The sequence below is a fragment of the Anabrus simplex genome, chromosome 1 (genome assembly GCF_040414725.1).
Source record: "Anabrus simplex isolate iqAnaSimp1 chromosome 1, ASM4041472v1, whole genome shotgun sequence".
Lineage (NCBI taxonomy): Eukaryota > Metazoa > Arthropoda > Insecta > Orthoptera > Tettigoniidae > Anabrus > Anabrus simplex.
This window is the reverse complement of record NC_090265.1, coordinates 707,781,133-707,796,124: the sequence shown is the minus strand read 5'-3', so window position 1 is coordinate 707,796,124 and position 14,992 is coordinate 707,781,133. Positions and strand designations below refer to the sequence as shown.

Sequence of the window (14,992 nt, the reverse complement as noted above, 5' to 3'; positions counted from 1 at the left end):
AGGCTATTATACTTCGTACGCAGCAGTAATCCCATCTATTGGAGTTGAGAGGCAGCATAAGAGACAAATAACATCACAACAAACAATAGTCAATGTAATGTTATTGTTGATCAATGCTATGCGCTTTTGATATTGTAGGCCTTCACATTTAGTTTTCTTCCGACTTTGAAACACCACCCATCATAGTCGGTACGGTAAAACTGAATAAAACATAGGCTAAATGATCGTAAATTGTATTCTCTGTAACTTTTGTTATCGAGTACTTTTCAATATGACCAAAAACATAGGTATTTAAAAATTATATTTTAGGCACCTTCCCCTAAACTACAATTTCATCCAAAGTGAATAAAATTGTTTATAGCTTAGACTGTATTTTCTTATTCCCCGACTCTATACATCGATTTTCATTAATTTCTGTCAACCCATTTTCTCGTGGCTCGGCGTCGATATGGACTTGGCAACAAAAATACAAATTCATGAATATCTGTGTTATCATAGCCGGTACAGTAAAATGTTATAAGACATAAATGTTCGGAAATTTAATTCTATATAACTTTGGTTATGTAGTATTTATCGATACGACCACTAATAATATAAATATTTGAGAATTAAATGCTAGGCCTTTCCCTAAACTACCATTTCTATGAGCGTAAAGAAAATTATTTATGGCTTAGATTGTAGTGACTTATTCCCTGACTTTGCATACCGATTTTCATAAAATTCTCTTTAAGCGTTTTCTAGTGATGCGTGTACATACATACATACATACATACATACATACATACTGTGCCAGGAAAGCCTATGTCCTGGCCCATATCAATCGAAAGAAACGTTATTCCAGCATAAAATATCCGTCCGAACATTTAAATAAAGGAATGTTCCAGCAGGTGCCAGACTTCGCGAGTGCACTAGGCGAAGTCAAGTGACGTCACCTGTCGCTCGAAGCTCACCTCCCCTAGAGATATTTCTCGAAAATAATTTTCTTTTTGCAAGCTTTTCAATGCCTTAACAAATTTCAACGGTACAAACGCTGAATTGTAGCGGACGTCATAAAAGTTAATCCCTGTGAATTTCGAATTAATCCATCCCATGGTTGTTGAGTTATAATAATTTAAAAGTTTAAGAAAATTATACACTCACGGTCACACGGCCAAGAGAAACCACCCCTCCCAGCGCCGGTGTATATATGTCAAGGCTAACAAGCAGAGCAGCGCAGTACAAGGACGAGTACACAGATGTGTGTGAGTGAGACAGAGGAGAGACCGACCCTCGCACAGTATGTCCGCGCAGTCATGGCGAAAGTACTTGCGGTCGCGTTTCCGGAACACTAAGTTATATCGCCGACAAAATTATAAAAGACGTCGCACTGTATTTAGTACATCGCGTCGCGACTACAGTCTAATTCTAAAGACATTTGAGAATATAATACGAGTGAACTTATTGAAGTGCAAATACCAAATATTTAACATTCACAGAATATATCATTACGTGTAGACTTAGTTTACTTAATATGATATTGAACTTCTACAGAAACTAATGTGTAGAATTATCAGAACTCATTTCTTTTCGAGTATCGAACTGTATTTCTTTATTCACGCCATATTAGTATACGACTTACAGTAGTAATCTGGGTGAATACTAAGAACTTTTTCTGAGGTAATATGACGTTATAATAACAAGATAATCAGAAAATAATCCTTAGTGACTTAATGACCGTGTTCAAAGACTGTGATTATAGACTATGATTTGCCTTTTCAAGTGTGAACTGTGTAATTATGGACGTTTCAGTAACGACTTTAAATAGTATTTCATACAGGAAGGACTGTGATTATTCATTTAACGTCTTAAAGTTCAATTACGCCATAAACTGTGTTCAACAGTAAATGACAGTGTCAGTGATAACTACTCGCACAAAGTGAATTTTTCGTGTGCGAAAAATCACCTTAACGAGCTGCAATTCTACACGATCCAGTTCCAGCCGTCATCACCTCATAGGGGGACGTCAACATGGCGTGTTAAGGGAACACCGCCGATCCTGATTCTCCACGGAACATTCCAGGCGTCCATCCTTCAACATTTATAGCAACATTTCTTTCATTAAGTGAGTAGTAACAAACTGACTAAAATTTTCTCATTAATTTTGAACAGTGGAAACTTCAGTGCCGCGTGTGAACAAATATTTAAGAGTTTTCATAGTTTCTCAGAAGTGATTAATTTAATTTTCAAATTTAATTTTCATATCTCATAGAAAGACTTTAGGCTTTTCAAGTGTGCTATACATCAAGGTTTACAAACTGAAAACTGAAAACTTTTAACAGAAATTTAATTTCTCATGTCAATTTGCAATTAAAAGTGTGTGCTCATATTTAGAAAGACTTTAGGTGGAAATCTAATACCTCGTCTTCTCACATATGAAAGACTTTGGAATCAGTAATATTCATTTAATTTTCATGAACAGAATACAGGAAGATTACGTTCAAACTTTTAATTTCAATGCCAGATTTGAGTCCAATAATCACATTGCCCTCCTCTGCGAACCATGTGACCTTGCCGCGGTGGGGAGGCTTGCGTGTCCCAATGATGCAGATAGCCGAGCCGCAGGTGCAACCATATCGGATGGGTATCTGTTGAGACACCAGACTAACGGATGGTTCATCGAAAGGGGGGTAGCAGCCTTTCGGTAGTTGCAAGGGCGGCAGTTTAGATGATTGACTGATACGGCCTTGTAATAATACTCAACATGGCTTAGCTGTGTTGATACTGCTACACGGCTGAAAGCAACGGGAAACTACAGCCGTAACCACCTCCCGAGGACATGCTGCTCTCTCTGTATGAATGATGTACTGATGATGGCTTCCTCCCGGGTAAAATATTCCGGAGGTAAACTAGTCCCCCATTCGGATCTCCGGGTGGGGACTACACGAGAGGGGGCGATCATCAGGAAGATGGATACTGACATTCTGCGAGTCGGAGCGTGGAATGTTAGAAGTTTGAACCGTTGTGGTAGGTTAGAGAATCTAAAAAGGGAGATGGATAGGCTAAAGTTAGATGTAGTTGGTATAAGTGAAGTACGCTGGCAGGAAGAACAGGATTTTTGGTCAGGCGACTACCGAATTATCAACACGAAATCAAACAGGGGTAATGCAGGAGTTGGTTTAATAATGAATAAGAAAATAGGGCAGCGGATAAGCTACTACGACCAGCATAGTAAAAGAATTATTGTCGCCAAGATAGACACCAAACCAATGCCCACCACAATAGTGCAGGCCTATATGCCTACTAGTTCAGCGGATGATGAAGAAATTGAAAGAATATATGAGGAGATAGAAGATTTAATACAATATGTCAAAGGTGACGAGAATCTAATTGTGATGGGAGACTGGAACGCAGTGGTAGGCCAAGGAAGAGAAGGTAGCACAGTAGGAGAATTTGGATTGGGACAAAGGAACGAAAGAGGAAGTCGGCTGGTTGAATTCTGCACTGACCATAATTTAGTCCTCGCCAATACTCGGTTCAAATACCACAAACGACGGCTGTATACGTGGACGAGACCTGGAGACACTGGAAGGTATCAAATAGACTTCATTATGATTAGGCAGAGATTCAGAAACCAGGTGTTGGATTGCAAAACTTTCCCAGGAGCAGACGTGGACTCTGACCACAACTTGTTGGTCATGAAATGCCATCTGAAGTTGAAGAAATAGAAGAAAGGAAAGAATGCAAAAAGATGGGATCTAGACAAGTTGAAAGAAAAGAGTGTGATGGATTGTTTCAAGGAACATGTTGCACAAGGACTAAATGAAAAGGCCGAAGGAAACACAGTAGAGGAAGAGTGGAGAGTCATGAAAAATGAAGTCAGTAGGGCTGCTGAAGAAATGTTAGGAAGGAAGAAAAGATCAACTAAGAATCAGTGGATAACTCAGGAGATACTAGACCTGATTGATGAACGACGAAAATACAAGAATGCTAGAAATGAAGAGGGCAGAAAAGAATACAGGCGATTAAAGAATGAAGTGGATAGAAAGTGCAAAGTAGCTAAGGAAGAATGGCTGAAGGAGAAGTGCAAGGATGTCGAAGGCTGTATGGTCCTGGGAAAGGTAGATGCTGCATACAGGAAAATCAAGGAAACCTTTGGAGAAAGGAAATCTAGGTGCATGAATATTAAGAGCTCAGATGGAAAGCCACTTCTAGGGAAAGAAGACAAAGCAGAAAGATGGCAGGAGCATATCCAACAGTTGTATCAAGGTAACGATGTAGATAATTTCGTTCTGGAACATGAAGAGGCTGTTGATGCTGATGAAATGGGAGACCCAATTTTGAGGTCAGAGTTTGACAGAGCTGTGAGTGACCTAAATAGGAACAAGGCACCTGGAATTGATGATATTCCCTCTGAATTACTGACTGCCTTAGGAAAAACCAGCATGGTAAGGTTATTTCATTTAGTGTGCAAGATGTATGAGACAGGAGAAGTCCCATCCGATTTTCGGCAGAATGTTGTTATACCTATTCCCAAGGAAGCCGGTGCTGACAGGTGTGAAAACTACCGCACTATTAGTTTAGTATTTCATGCCTGCAAAATTTTAACACGTATTATTTACAGAAGAATGGAAAAACAAGTTGAAGCTGAGTTGGGGGAAGATCAATTTGGCTTCAGAAGAAATGTAGGAACACGTGAAGCAATCCTGACTTTACGTCTGATCTTAGAGGATCGAATGAAGAAGGACAAGCCCACGTACATTGCATTCGTAGATCTAGAAAAGGCATTCGATAATGTTGATTGGACCAAGCTATTTATGATTCTGAAGATGATAGGGATCAGATACCGAGAACGAAGAATTATCTACAACCTGTATAAAAATCAGTCTGCAGTGATAAGAATCGAGGGCTTTGAAAAAGAAGCAGCAATCCAGAAAGGAGTGAGGCAAGGCTGCAGTTTGTCCCCTCTCCTTTTCAATGTTTACATAGAACAGGCAGTAAAGGAAATCAAAGAGAAATTTGGAAAGGGAATCACAGTCCAAGGAGAGGAAATCAAAACCTTGAGATATGCCGATGATATTGTTATTTTATCTGAGACTGCAGAAGATCTCGAGAAGTTGCTGAATGGTATGGATGAAGTCTTAGGTAAGGAGTACAAGATGAAAATAAATAAGTCCAAAACAAAAGTAATGGAGTGCAGTCGAACAAAGGCAGGTGATGTAGGAAATATTAGATTAGGAAACGAAGTCTTAAAGGAAGTAGATGAATATTGTTACTTGGGTAGTAAAATAACCAACGATGGCAGAAGTAAGGAGGACATAAAATGCAGACTAGCACAAGCAAGGAAGAGCTTTCTTAAGAAAAGAAATTTGCTCAATTCAAACATTGATATCGGAATTAGAAAGATGTTTTTGAAGACTTTTGTGTGGAGCGTGGCATTGTATGGAAGTGAAACATGGACGATAACTAGCTCAGAAAGAAAGAGAATAGAAGGTTTTGAAATGTGGTGTTACAGAAGAATGCTGAAGGTGAGATGGATAGATCGAATCACGAATGAAGAGATACTGAATCGAATTGGTGAGAGGAGATCGATTTGGCTAAATTTGACGAGAAGAAGAGATAGAATGATAGGACACATCTTAAGACACCCAGGACTTGTTCAGTTGGTTTTTGAAGGAAGTGTAGGTGGCAAGAACGGTAGGGGTAGACCAAGGTATGAATATGACAAACAGATTAGAGCAGATGTAGGATGCAATAGTTACGTAGAAATGAAAAGGTTAGCACAGGATAGGGTGGCATGGAGAGCTGCATCAAACCAGTCTATGGACTGATGACTCAAACACACAATCATATTGCAGGGTGAAGAATTAATAAATTGTTAAAAAAAATTTTAACCATCTATTATTCGCTCTGCGAGTCTATCCTACTCTGTATCGGCTCCAAAACCAAGTTCCACTTCCTGAGGTCCTACTCATGCCCTTTCCCCAAAAACTTTTCCTGGTACAATACATACATACAGACAGACAGACAGACAGACAGACAGACAGACAGACAGACAGACAGACAGACAGACAGACAAGACAGACAGTACGGAAAAGTAAAAAGTGCATTTCCTTGTTACTGTGGACATGACCGATACAGAAATACCATTCTTTTCAAATTTTGAGCAATGTACAGACAAAACTCTTATTTTATATTGTAACGGTTATAGCATCCGCCATGCCAAGTCGCTATGCGCTGGGGGCGTCATTGTATCGGCCCCACCCCGCTTACACTCAAGCGCACCAATCACGAGCAACACTTGGTGCTAAGCCAGCCCTCTCGCCTCCGTCCGCGGTCCCACAGCAGAGGACGACGGAAATTACTCGACTATTAATCTGGAGTCTTCTATCTCGCAAGGTTCCTGGATACATCTAGCATCTGGACTCTTCTGGAAGGCCCAGAGCAGGTATATAAGGAGAGGAGTAACTTGGAGTGACAGTCAGTGAGAGTGACTTAGCGAGTGAGTGAGCGAGAGCAAGACTGAGTTCGCTGGTGTGAGTTAGTGAGGAGCGCAGTCAGTGATAGCTTGGGCTGAGATGTCAGCCTGATGGAGTGTCTGCCTGTTGGAGCCGAGGACTCGTTCCTATTTCTCTGATGTCGTGTGAGTGTGTGTCCCTTGAAGCCGGCTGTTGGAGAAGAATTTTGGGTGTTCTGGAGCAGAGCGAAGGGAACACTGGGTGCCGACGTGTGCCGACTGCAAACGGAGTTCGATGGGTTGAGTAAACAGCGGATACTATCCTGACCTGCGAGATTGACGTGTACTGTAAATAATCGATGACTCTGTGTGTCATTGTAGATGGAACATGAGAAACTAAGAGAGAGAGAGCGCGAACCGTGTAAGTGTACTTGTGTAAGTTGTAGCTCGGCTATCGTGTGTGTGTGTGTGTGTGTGTAAATCTAATTGTAGTGCTTAGTTAATAAATCTTAGAAATAGGTTGCTACCAGGTTCTGTACTCATTACAACACGTTACAATATATATATATATATAGAGAGAGAGAGACATAAGGTCTTGAAGCATGTTCTGAGCGAACCCTTTTTTTTTTCTAGGGGCTTTACGTCGCACCGACACAGATAGGTCTTATGGCGACGATGGGATAGGAAAGGCCTAGAAGTTGGAAGGAAGCGGCCATGGCCTTAATTAAGGTACAGCTCCAGCATTTGCCTGGTGTGAAAATGGGAAACCACGGAAAACCATCTTCAGGGCTGCCGATAGTGGGATTCGAACCTACTATCTCCCGGATGCAAGCTCACGGCCGCGAACCCTTTTTGAAAGAAAGTATTCTTAATGTGTCAGCTATTATACATTCAGTGAAATGTCTGGTTTCGTACTCTGAGAGAAGAGACCCATGTTTGAGGTTACAATCATCTTTGAAACCGTATATTTCCACTCGGTGGGATAGTTATTTTTACATACTGCAATCAGTTCACTCCCAGATAGATGCTGTGAGAACTATTTTAGAGAAGGAGGGTGCCTCTGATAAAATGCTCGGTTATGATTAGGACATTACTAGTCTGCTTATAACATTTCTTAAGCCATTTAAAGAAGTCACAACTGATCTTCAGGGTGATGAGGAGCTGACTTTACATCTGGTCCTTCCGTGGTTTTATGTCTTAAAAGCCCGTTGTACTCAACAGTATGACAATGAACATGTAATATTTCATTTCTTTTAACTTTTAATGCGAGTCTCCTCATATATAAATATAAAAATGTTTGCATAATAAATTCATTTTCAGTACCTGAAGCTTTTGAAACAAACCGGTGATGTCTTCCTGGAGCAGAAAATGGAAATCACTATGTTACACAAAATTGCAACATTTTTGGTGCCTAAATATCGCACATTAAAAAAACTAAATACAGGAGAACTAATGTCTGTTTTTGAGGCAGCTCGACAAATGTGTGCTGAAGGTAAGATTCTGTGGCCATTTCTTCTTCTTCATTATTATTATTATTATTATTATTATTATTATTATTATTATTATTATACCTATGCAATTGAGATATTTTTAACATGCGAACATTAGTATAAAATATCAATAATTTGGGCATATATATTTTCAGAGCAGCTACCCAATCAAAATGAAGAAAATGAAGAAAATTCAGTGCAACATAAGAAAGTGAAATTTGACGACTGAGCAGAAAACTCGCCGATGATATACGCCGAGGTCAGTAGGTACTTGCAAGAAGGGTTTATTCATGATGAAAATATACTGCGGTGGTGGAAAAATAATTCGCACATGCTGCCTCAACTTGCCTGCGTAGCGAAAAATGTGCTTAACGTATCCGCTACGAGTGCCTCCAGCGAGAGAGTCTTCAGCTGCTCGGGAAATGTAATCAGCTAAAAACGTTCCCATCTTGTTGCGCAAAGAGTTAATGACCTCATAATAGTACACACAAACGATAATGTGTCCATGCATTAAATATTGGTATTGTGCCATTTCACCGTTCTATAGTTGCAGTATTAGGAACAAAAATGGCGTTCCAGCCATTAAAGAATCAATATAAAAGCAATTAGCAGCGGTACGAGCCGAAGAGACAATAAATTCAACCGGCAATTACGAAAGGAACCATTTTTAGAAGGCGGTGCGAAAGAATGACGAGAGCGGATTATTTAAACCGATTATTGAAAAAAAAAGTCTTCCATTAGAACAAATCTCAATCCAGCACTGCATCGAAGAAAGGACGGAGTCGAGTAAAGAAACCAGTTACTTATCGGATTCTTTAATCAATTATTGAAGAAAAGATCAAATCTACGATAACCCGCTTAACATCAGCTGTTGGTTGACACATATACGTGAGATTATAAACCAGCTGTTAGGAAACGTCAAGTTGGTTCTGTACTACGTCACGGTTGGGCTCGGAACATGGTATTTGCCCGATACTGCACAACGTCAAGAGAGCTGAATTAAACGGAAAATAAAGTGCAATTCTAAAAGCACGTAAAATTCACACCGTTTCGGCGAGCAAGGCAGTTGAAATAAGACGATATTTAGAGCGGTTATAAGCAAGTTAGACGGACCAAATTACATATATACTTTTCGCATTAGCACTACTAAGCAGATTACAGCATGTATAAATCAACTAATGCCTTGTGTTATTCTGTCCTTGACGCAATGAAGACTACCATGATGTTCTAAGAAGCTGAGGCAGAGACTACTCCGGCTATGGTGGCGCTTCACGAGATTGATGACCCAGGAGGGCGGTAATCAGCTGTGAGGACGAGATGGACCCGATTACCTAAGCCGAACCATGGAGCGAGGCCTACCATCCCATGACGATTAACAGCGAGATGGAAGTCGATACCCAATAAGCAAAGTCCCCATTTGAGTCGTGTCGTAAGTAGAAACCTTTATTCTTTTGGTTAATATATGATGTGCAATATGATATTGTGTGTGCGTAGTTAATATACGAGTGTACTTACAAGGAAATATGTGTTCATCTGAAGTGAGCGTAAATCCCAGACATAGGTGTAAAATACCAGTGAATGCCGTTCGTAAGTTTATCAATATGGTATTGGAGAAGTGACTGATATTTTTCTTAAATCGTTGTCAGTGAAGTGTTAGAGTATTAAGAGGAAGCTAATATTTATATGCGTGATGGCTTTAACAAAATAACAAGCGTAAAGATCGTATTTAGGGAATGTTTACAATAAAATATAGTGGCACAGTTTAAGGTTACGATGTGCTGTTCTTTGATACTATGACAGTAATGATAATGGTTTTATATGTGTAGGTTATGGCACATATGTTGCGTATTTGATGAAACGAGTGCTTTGATTATGAATGCTACGCGATAATTGAAGTGTTAAATGGTGAATATAATAAGCATATGAGTTGATAGTATATTATGATGGTGATAGTTATTGTTATTTAGGAAGTTGGTCATAGTATTCTTTGAGAGATGGTAGTATGTGTAGGTTGCACATGCTAAGGTATATGTATTGAAACGTACTGTTTCCGATCGCTATTTTTATTCCCTAATATATATATAATGCAGATTAGGATACGATCTCAATGCCATCAGTATAGAATTAATTGAGTATGTAGGATCATCAGAAGAGCCGAGAGGCCACCTACGTCAATATTTAGGCCTTCACTGACATATCTACGATTGTTTTCATGTATTCTCACATACGGCAACTTAACTTTTAATTTTATGAGAGCAGTTTAACACATCACTGGTAACTTAGTCTTTCATATGTGGATTTTAGATGAAGATAGAGTCTTCCTATGTGTCAGTTTTTCCACCTATGGTATTATTCGTTGGAAGGTTAATTAAATACACTTGGTAATGCTATATTAAGTCATATACGCACTTTAATTGAATTTCAACCATGAATTAAAATAATAATTGAATGATTTAGCCACATAAGCCTTACGATGGAATTAATTTGAGATTACTTACGACTTAAAGTGGACTTAGATTTGCTTATATGGAGGTCAGTTAATATGAAATATGAAACATACGAAAATTTGAAATATCAACTAGTGAAATTCCTAATGAAGTGTTCAGCCGAGTGATATGCATTTCTTTAATTGCATGTGAATTTAGGTTCAGACGATTGAATTTTGGTAATTTTATGGAGCAATCCAACTTAATATGGAAAGATTCCAAATCTTAATTAATTAATTAATTGATTGATTGATTGATTAATTATTGGCCACCTTCTTTGCGTTTTCACATTTTCAATTGAAACCCAATTTGAACATTGTATATAGTAGGGAGTATAGCTTGTTTTACTTAAACCATTTGGATGCATCCGATTATTACAATTACGTTGAATAATTTTACTTGATTATATAATTTATTTTTTTATTTATTTTTTTCGTTTAATTTTCTTGGATACTACTTAATTATGATACAATTCTTCGACAGGTCAGGATTAGGATATAGATGAATGAGGCCTGATTTCATTTTTTTTTATGTTTGAGGTTTTTCTAAACCTGTTTTCTTCAATGCAATATAATTACGGCACTTAGAGATGCTGATCGCGTATGAAACCAGCCACATTGTATTAATAATTTCTCAAGATAATCTACGTTGTTTCAAATCATACTTAGACCAATTTATTAATAAAAGCTGAGTAGAAAATATTAAAATTCTTTCAATGCCTATTTAGGATAAGTGTTAGATATAAGCTTAGAATGACTAATTCTGATTGCGATTATGATGATGACATGCACGGAATTCTTGACAAGCCATGATAATCTGAATTTTACAATAAATTTCGGCATCATGCAAATACGGTATCCGACTGATAGCGTGTTGAAGACGTTCTTCTACGTAGGTTGGGATTTACCGTAGGCCATCGGTGTACTTTCTCACGCGGAACTCACAACCCAGCAATATTTGGTAGATGGAATTATTATTGAGAGCTAGTCTGGAACTCGTGTATCCCCACCTGGACGCGGGAGTGGTGCAGTATGCAGTATGTACAGTATGAGGCGATCACAAACTAAGAGAGCAAGTGGTAAAATTAAACTTCTAAACTGATTAGGTATATAATAATTTCTTTTGGTTTTGTGGGGAAGGGGTTCCCAAATTATTTAATGTACAGTATTTAACAAAGTCTTTTCTTAAGATATGTATGGCCTTTACCTACATTATGTATATCTTTGCTTCTAATTTTCTTGAATAATACATAATACATTATATTTATGGTCATATTTAAATCAACTGTCATTATGTTTATTTAAATATTCAAATATTTGTTTCAGAGAACCTACTTTTCATTAAGTAACTATTTTTTTGACAGAGAGAAATATTATTTGTTAATTAGTTACATAAGACGTCTGAATTACAGAATCAATTTAAACATAACTTTCTAATGACTAACATAATATGAAATAACCATATAAAAGAATATTTGTGTTGACAAATCCTATATAAATTCTGGCATGTAACAACCCCTTTCCTGTCTGCATTCACGTGAGTCTCATATCTGCACAATGAACAAGCAAACATAGATTAATGCAACAGGAAGAAGAAAACAAGCAAGCAAGCAAGCAAGCTAACCTGTAGCCTGCCGAAGTTGGGCTGAGCTTGACCTGGCCAGGAGTGCAGCAGCCTGCCTGTACTGTTGTTTACGTTCAGCTAGCTTGCTTGCTTGTTCTCCAGGCAAGCATGGGCAAGTTAAATTCGGAGTTTGTACACCTCTGATCCCAATATAGGATCAAAACTAGTCCTGCACTCATAATGCACTTTTAAACATAAACACATAATTAACACTATACAAGTATTGATTAGGTGGAGAACCCCAAACCTACAATTGTGAACTATGTTGTAAATAACAATTAGAATTAAAGAAGGTTCAACCTATTCAATAGGTTCAATAGGTTGAACCTTCTTTAATTCTAATTGTGAATCTCAGTTCAATACGGGAAAATGAAGTTCTTAACTTATTATGTTGTAAATAGTCATACATGGAGTATATTTTTTGCCTTATGCAAAATAATAAAATAACTGCCTGGTTTCTTAGGACAAGTACAAAATATGGGCTTGGCTTGGAGCATGTTAATATGTACCTTATGTAAAGAAAGTGGATTGTACAGTAAACCCTTTGACATTTGATTATTTTACCTGAAAAAGCACCACTTCAGTAAGTAATTTAAGTTACATTTAATCAGGAAAAATATTTACAGAAACTTGTTAATTCAGCAATCACCAAATGGACTTATGCTGGGAATAAAGAAAACACTGCTCCCACATTTTCAACAGGCTGTTTCATCGGCTTAGAGTCTTCCATTTCACAACTATGACTTTACACATGGTTGTGGGTTAAAAAGATCCAACGTCCAACCCTGCTGATGAAGGCAAGTCCAGCTGTTTCTACAATTAAAAGTCTCCTTAGTAGGGATTTCATTCTATGTGCTAAAAATTCCCTTCACTTTTGGATGTTAGGATGGGAACTATCTGAAAAGCCTTTCTTTTTTTTTTTTTTTCTTTTCAATTTAGCTTTACGTTGCACTAACACAGATAGGTCTTACGGCGATGATGGGATAAGAAAGGCCTAGGAGTGGGAAAGAAGTGGCTGTGGCCTTAATTAAGGTACAATCCCAGTATTTGCCTGGTGTGAAAATGGGAAACCATATTCAGGGCTGCCGACAATGGGGTTTGAACCCACCTTCTCCTGAATGCAAGCTAACAGCTGCGTGCCCCTAACCGCATGGCCAACTCGCCCAGTCTGAAAAGTCTTGTTTCACTTTAAGTTCCTTGGTCTCTCTCTCTATATACTTCCTACTTGCTTCAAATGTGAACAAAGTCACAACGGTTGCCCATACTCCCATCACCAAAGCAGATACCTAAGATATGAGACCAATTATTTTTGAACAGCACCTTACAGTTATCAGAGAACAGCACCTTACAGTTATCAGGAATCAGATATCGTGAAAATTAACAGAAAAGTAATGAAAGATAATACGATGGAGATCATAAATAAAGCAACGAATGTGCGCCACGTGAATTCAGAAACCATAATGACGACATTTATGCGTTTAAATGAGTAAGTAACGAATATCTGAAATGACTATTATTGATGAAACATTCTGCTGACTTTAAGGAGCCCTCATCTTTTTTTAATGTACTACATTTAAAGTTTTATATTAAAATGCATTTTCAAAAGTGATCTGCTGTATCCCATTTCATTTTGAGTGACTGAACTTGAAATCAAAAGAGAAACAAAATGTGTATTTTCCATTTTCAAAATTTTGCTGGTCCTGGCAACTGTTCTATGTATTACAGTTGAAAGTTGTGTACTGTGTTTTGATTTGGTAGAAAAACTTGAAATAAAAATATATATCTTCAATTTTTTATTGTATAGCCCTCTGCTGGAAGCTTTCAAATACTCTTTCTCGAAGTAAACCGCCTTAAATTTTGTTCATAATAGAGTAAAATATGCATTATATAAAGGTAAACCTGATGATGATGATGATCATCATCATCATCATCATAATCTGTCATTCTTCTTCCGACTGGAACTGGTACTTAGACCAGATGTTGTGGAATGCTGTTTCTATAGGCTTGCTATTTAAATTATTACAAGGATCCTGAAAAAAGGTTTATTGTCAAATTTTATAAAACATATAACAACAAGATTCACAGGAAAAATATATTTTTTGGGAACAGTGTTCCAGTCCAACTAAACCACTGGTGCTTCCTCAAATTTGGAAGATAATTTCTAAACATGAGGGAGCAATACCTGCTATGTCTGATAACAATGGCATAAAAGTGTACCCCAAAGCAGAGTTAAGCAAGAGAGTCTTGATTTATATCCAGCTGAATAATAAGTAAAACACTGTGTATACATTATAAATTACAGCAGTTTACCTGAGAACTGAAGTCTCTCGTGTAGTTGTAGATCTGCTGGATGACAAGGCGGAACTGCTGGTCTAGCTGTTCAGCTGTCAGCTGAGGGTTCTGAAATGTAATGAGGAGAATGTATAGAGAACACAATCCAAAACCACTTCATAAATGCAATGGGAGGATTATACAAAACAAAACTGATGGAGAACATTTGAAATAAAGAGAAGAAATAAGATTAGGCTGCAGGTGAACCTTTCTGGAGTACAATAAATAGATATAAATTATCAGATTTAAAGTCTGGCTCCATGGGTAAATGGTTAGCGTGCTGGCCTTTGGTCACAGGGATCCCGGGTTTAATTCCCAGCAGGGTCGGGAATTTTAACCACCATTGGTTAATTTCTCTGGCACAGGAGCTGGGTGTATGTGTCGTCGTCTTCATAATTTCATCCTCATCACAAGGCACAGGTCGCCTACAGGCGTCAAATTGATAGACTTGCACCAGGCGAGCCAAACGTGTCCTCGGACACTAAAAAACACATGCCATTTCTGTCGTCTGTGGTGTGACACTAATGATGAAGTTATGAACAATGTTGAACAGCCGTGTGCAGAAATCGGTAAAGCCACAGAAATCCTTGTCATGTAATGTTATTTAATTTTGGTCTTGTCATCATTTT

General features: G+C 38.1%; 1 protein-coding gene across 1 annotated transcript in view; it reads right to left on the bottom strand.

Moving 5' to 3' along the window:
* The window catches only part of LOC136857368 (transcriptional regulator ATRX), a 605,506-nt gene that overhangs the window by 49,225 nt on the left and 541,289 nt on the right, over positions 1-14,992 (bottom strand). Inside the window, exon 31 of the mRNA XM_068225161.1 lies at positions 14,343-14,432. Within this exon, the coding sequence (XP_068081262.1) occupies positions 14,343-14,432 (90 nt within the window). The remainder of the gene's footprint in view (positions 1-14,342; positions 14,433-14,992) is intronic.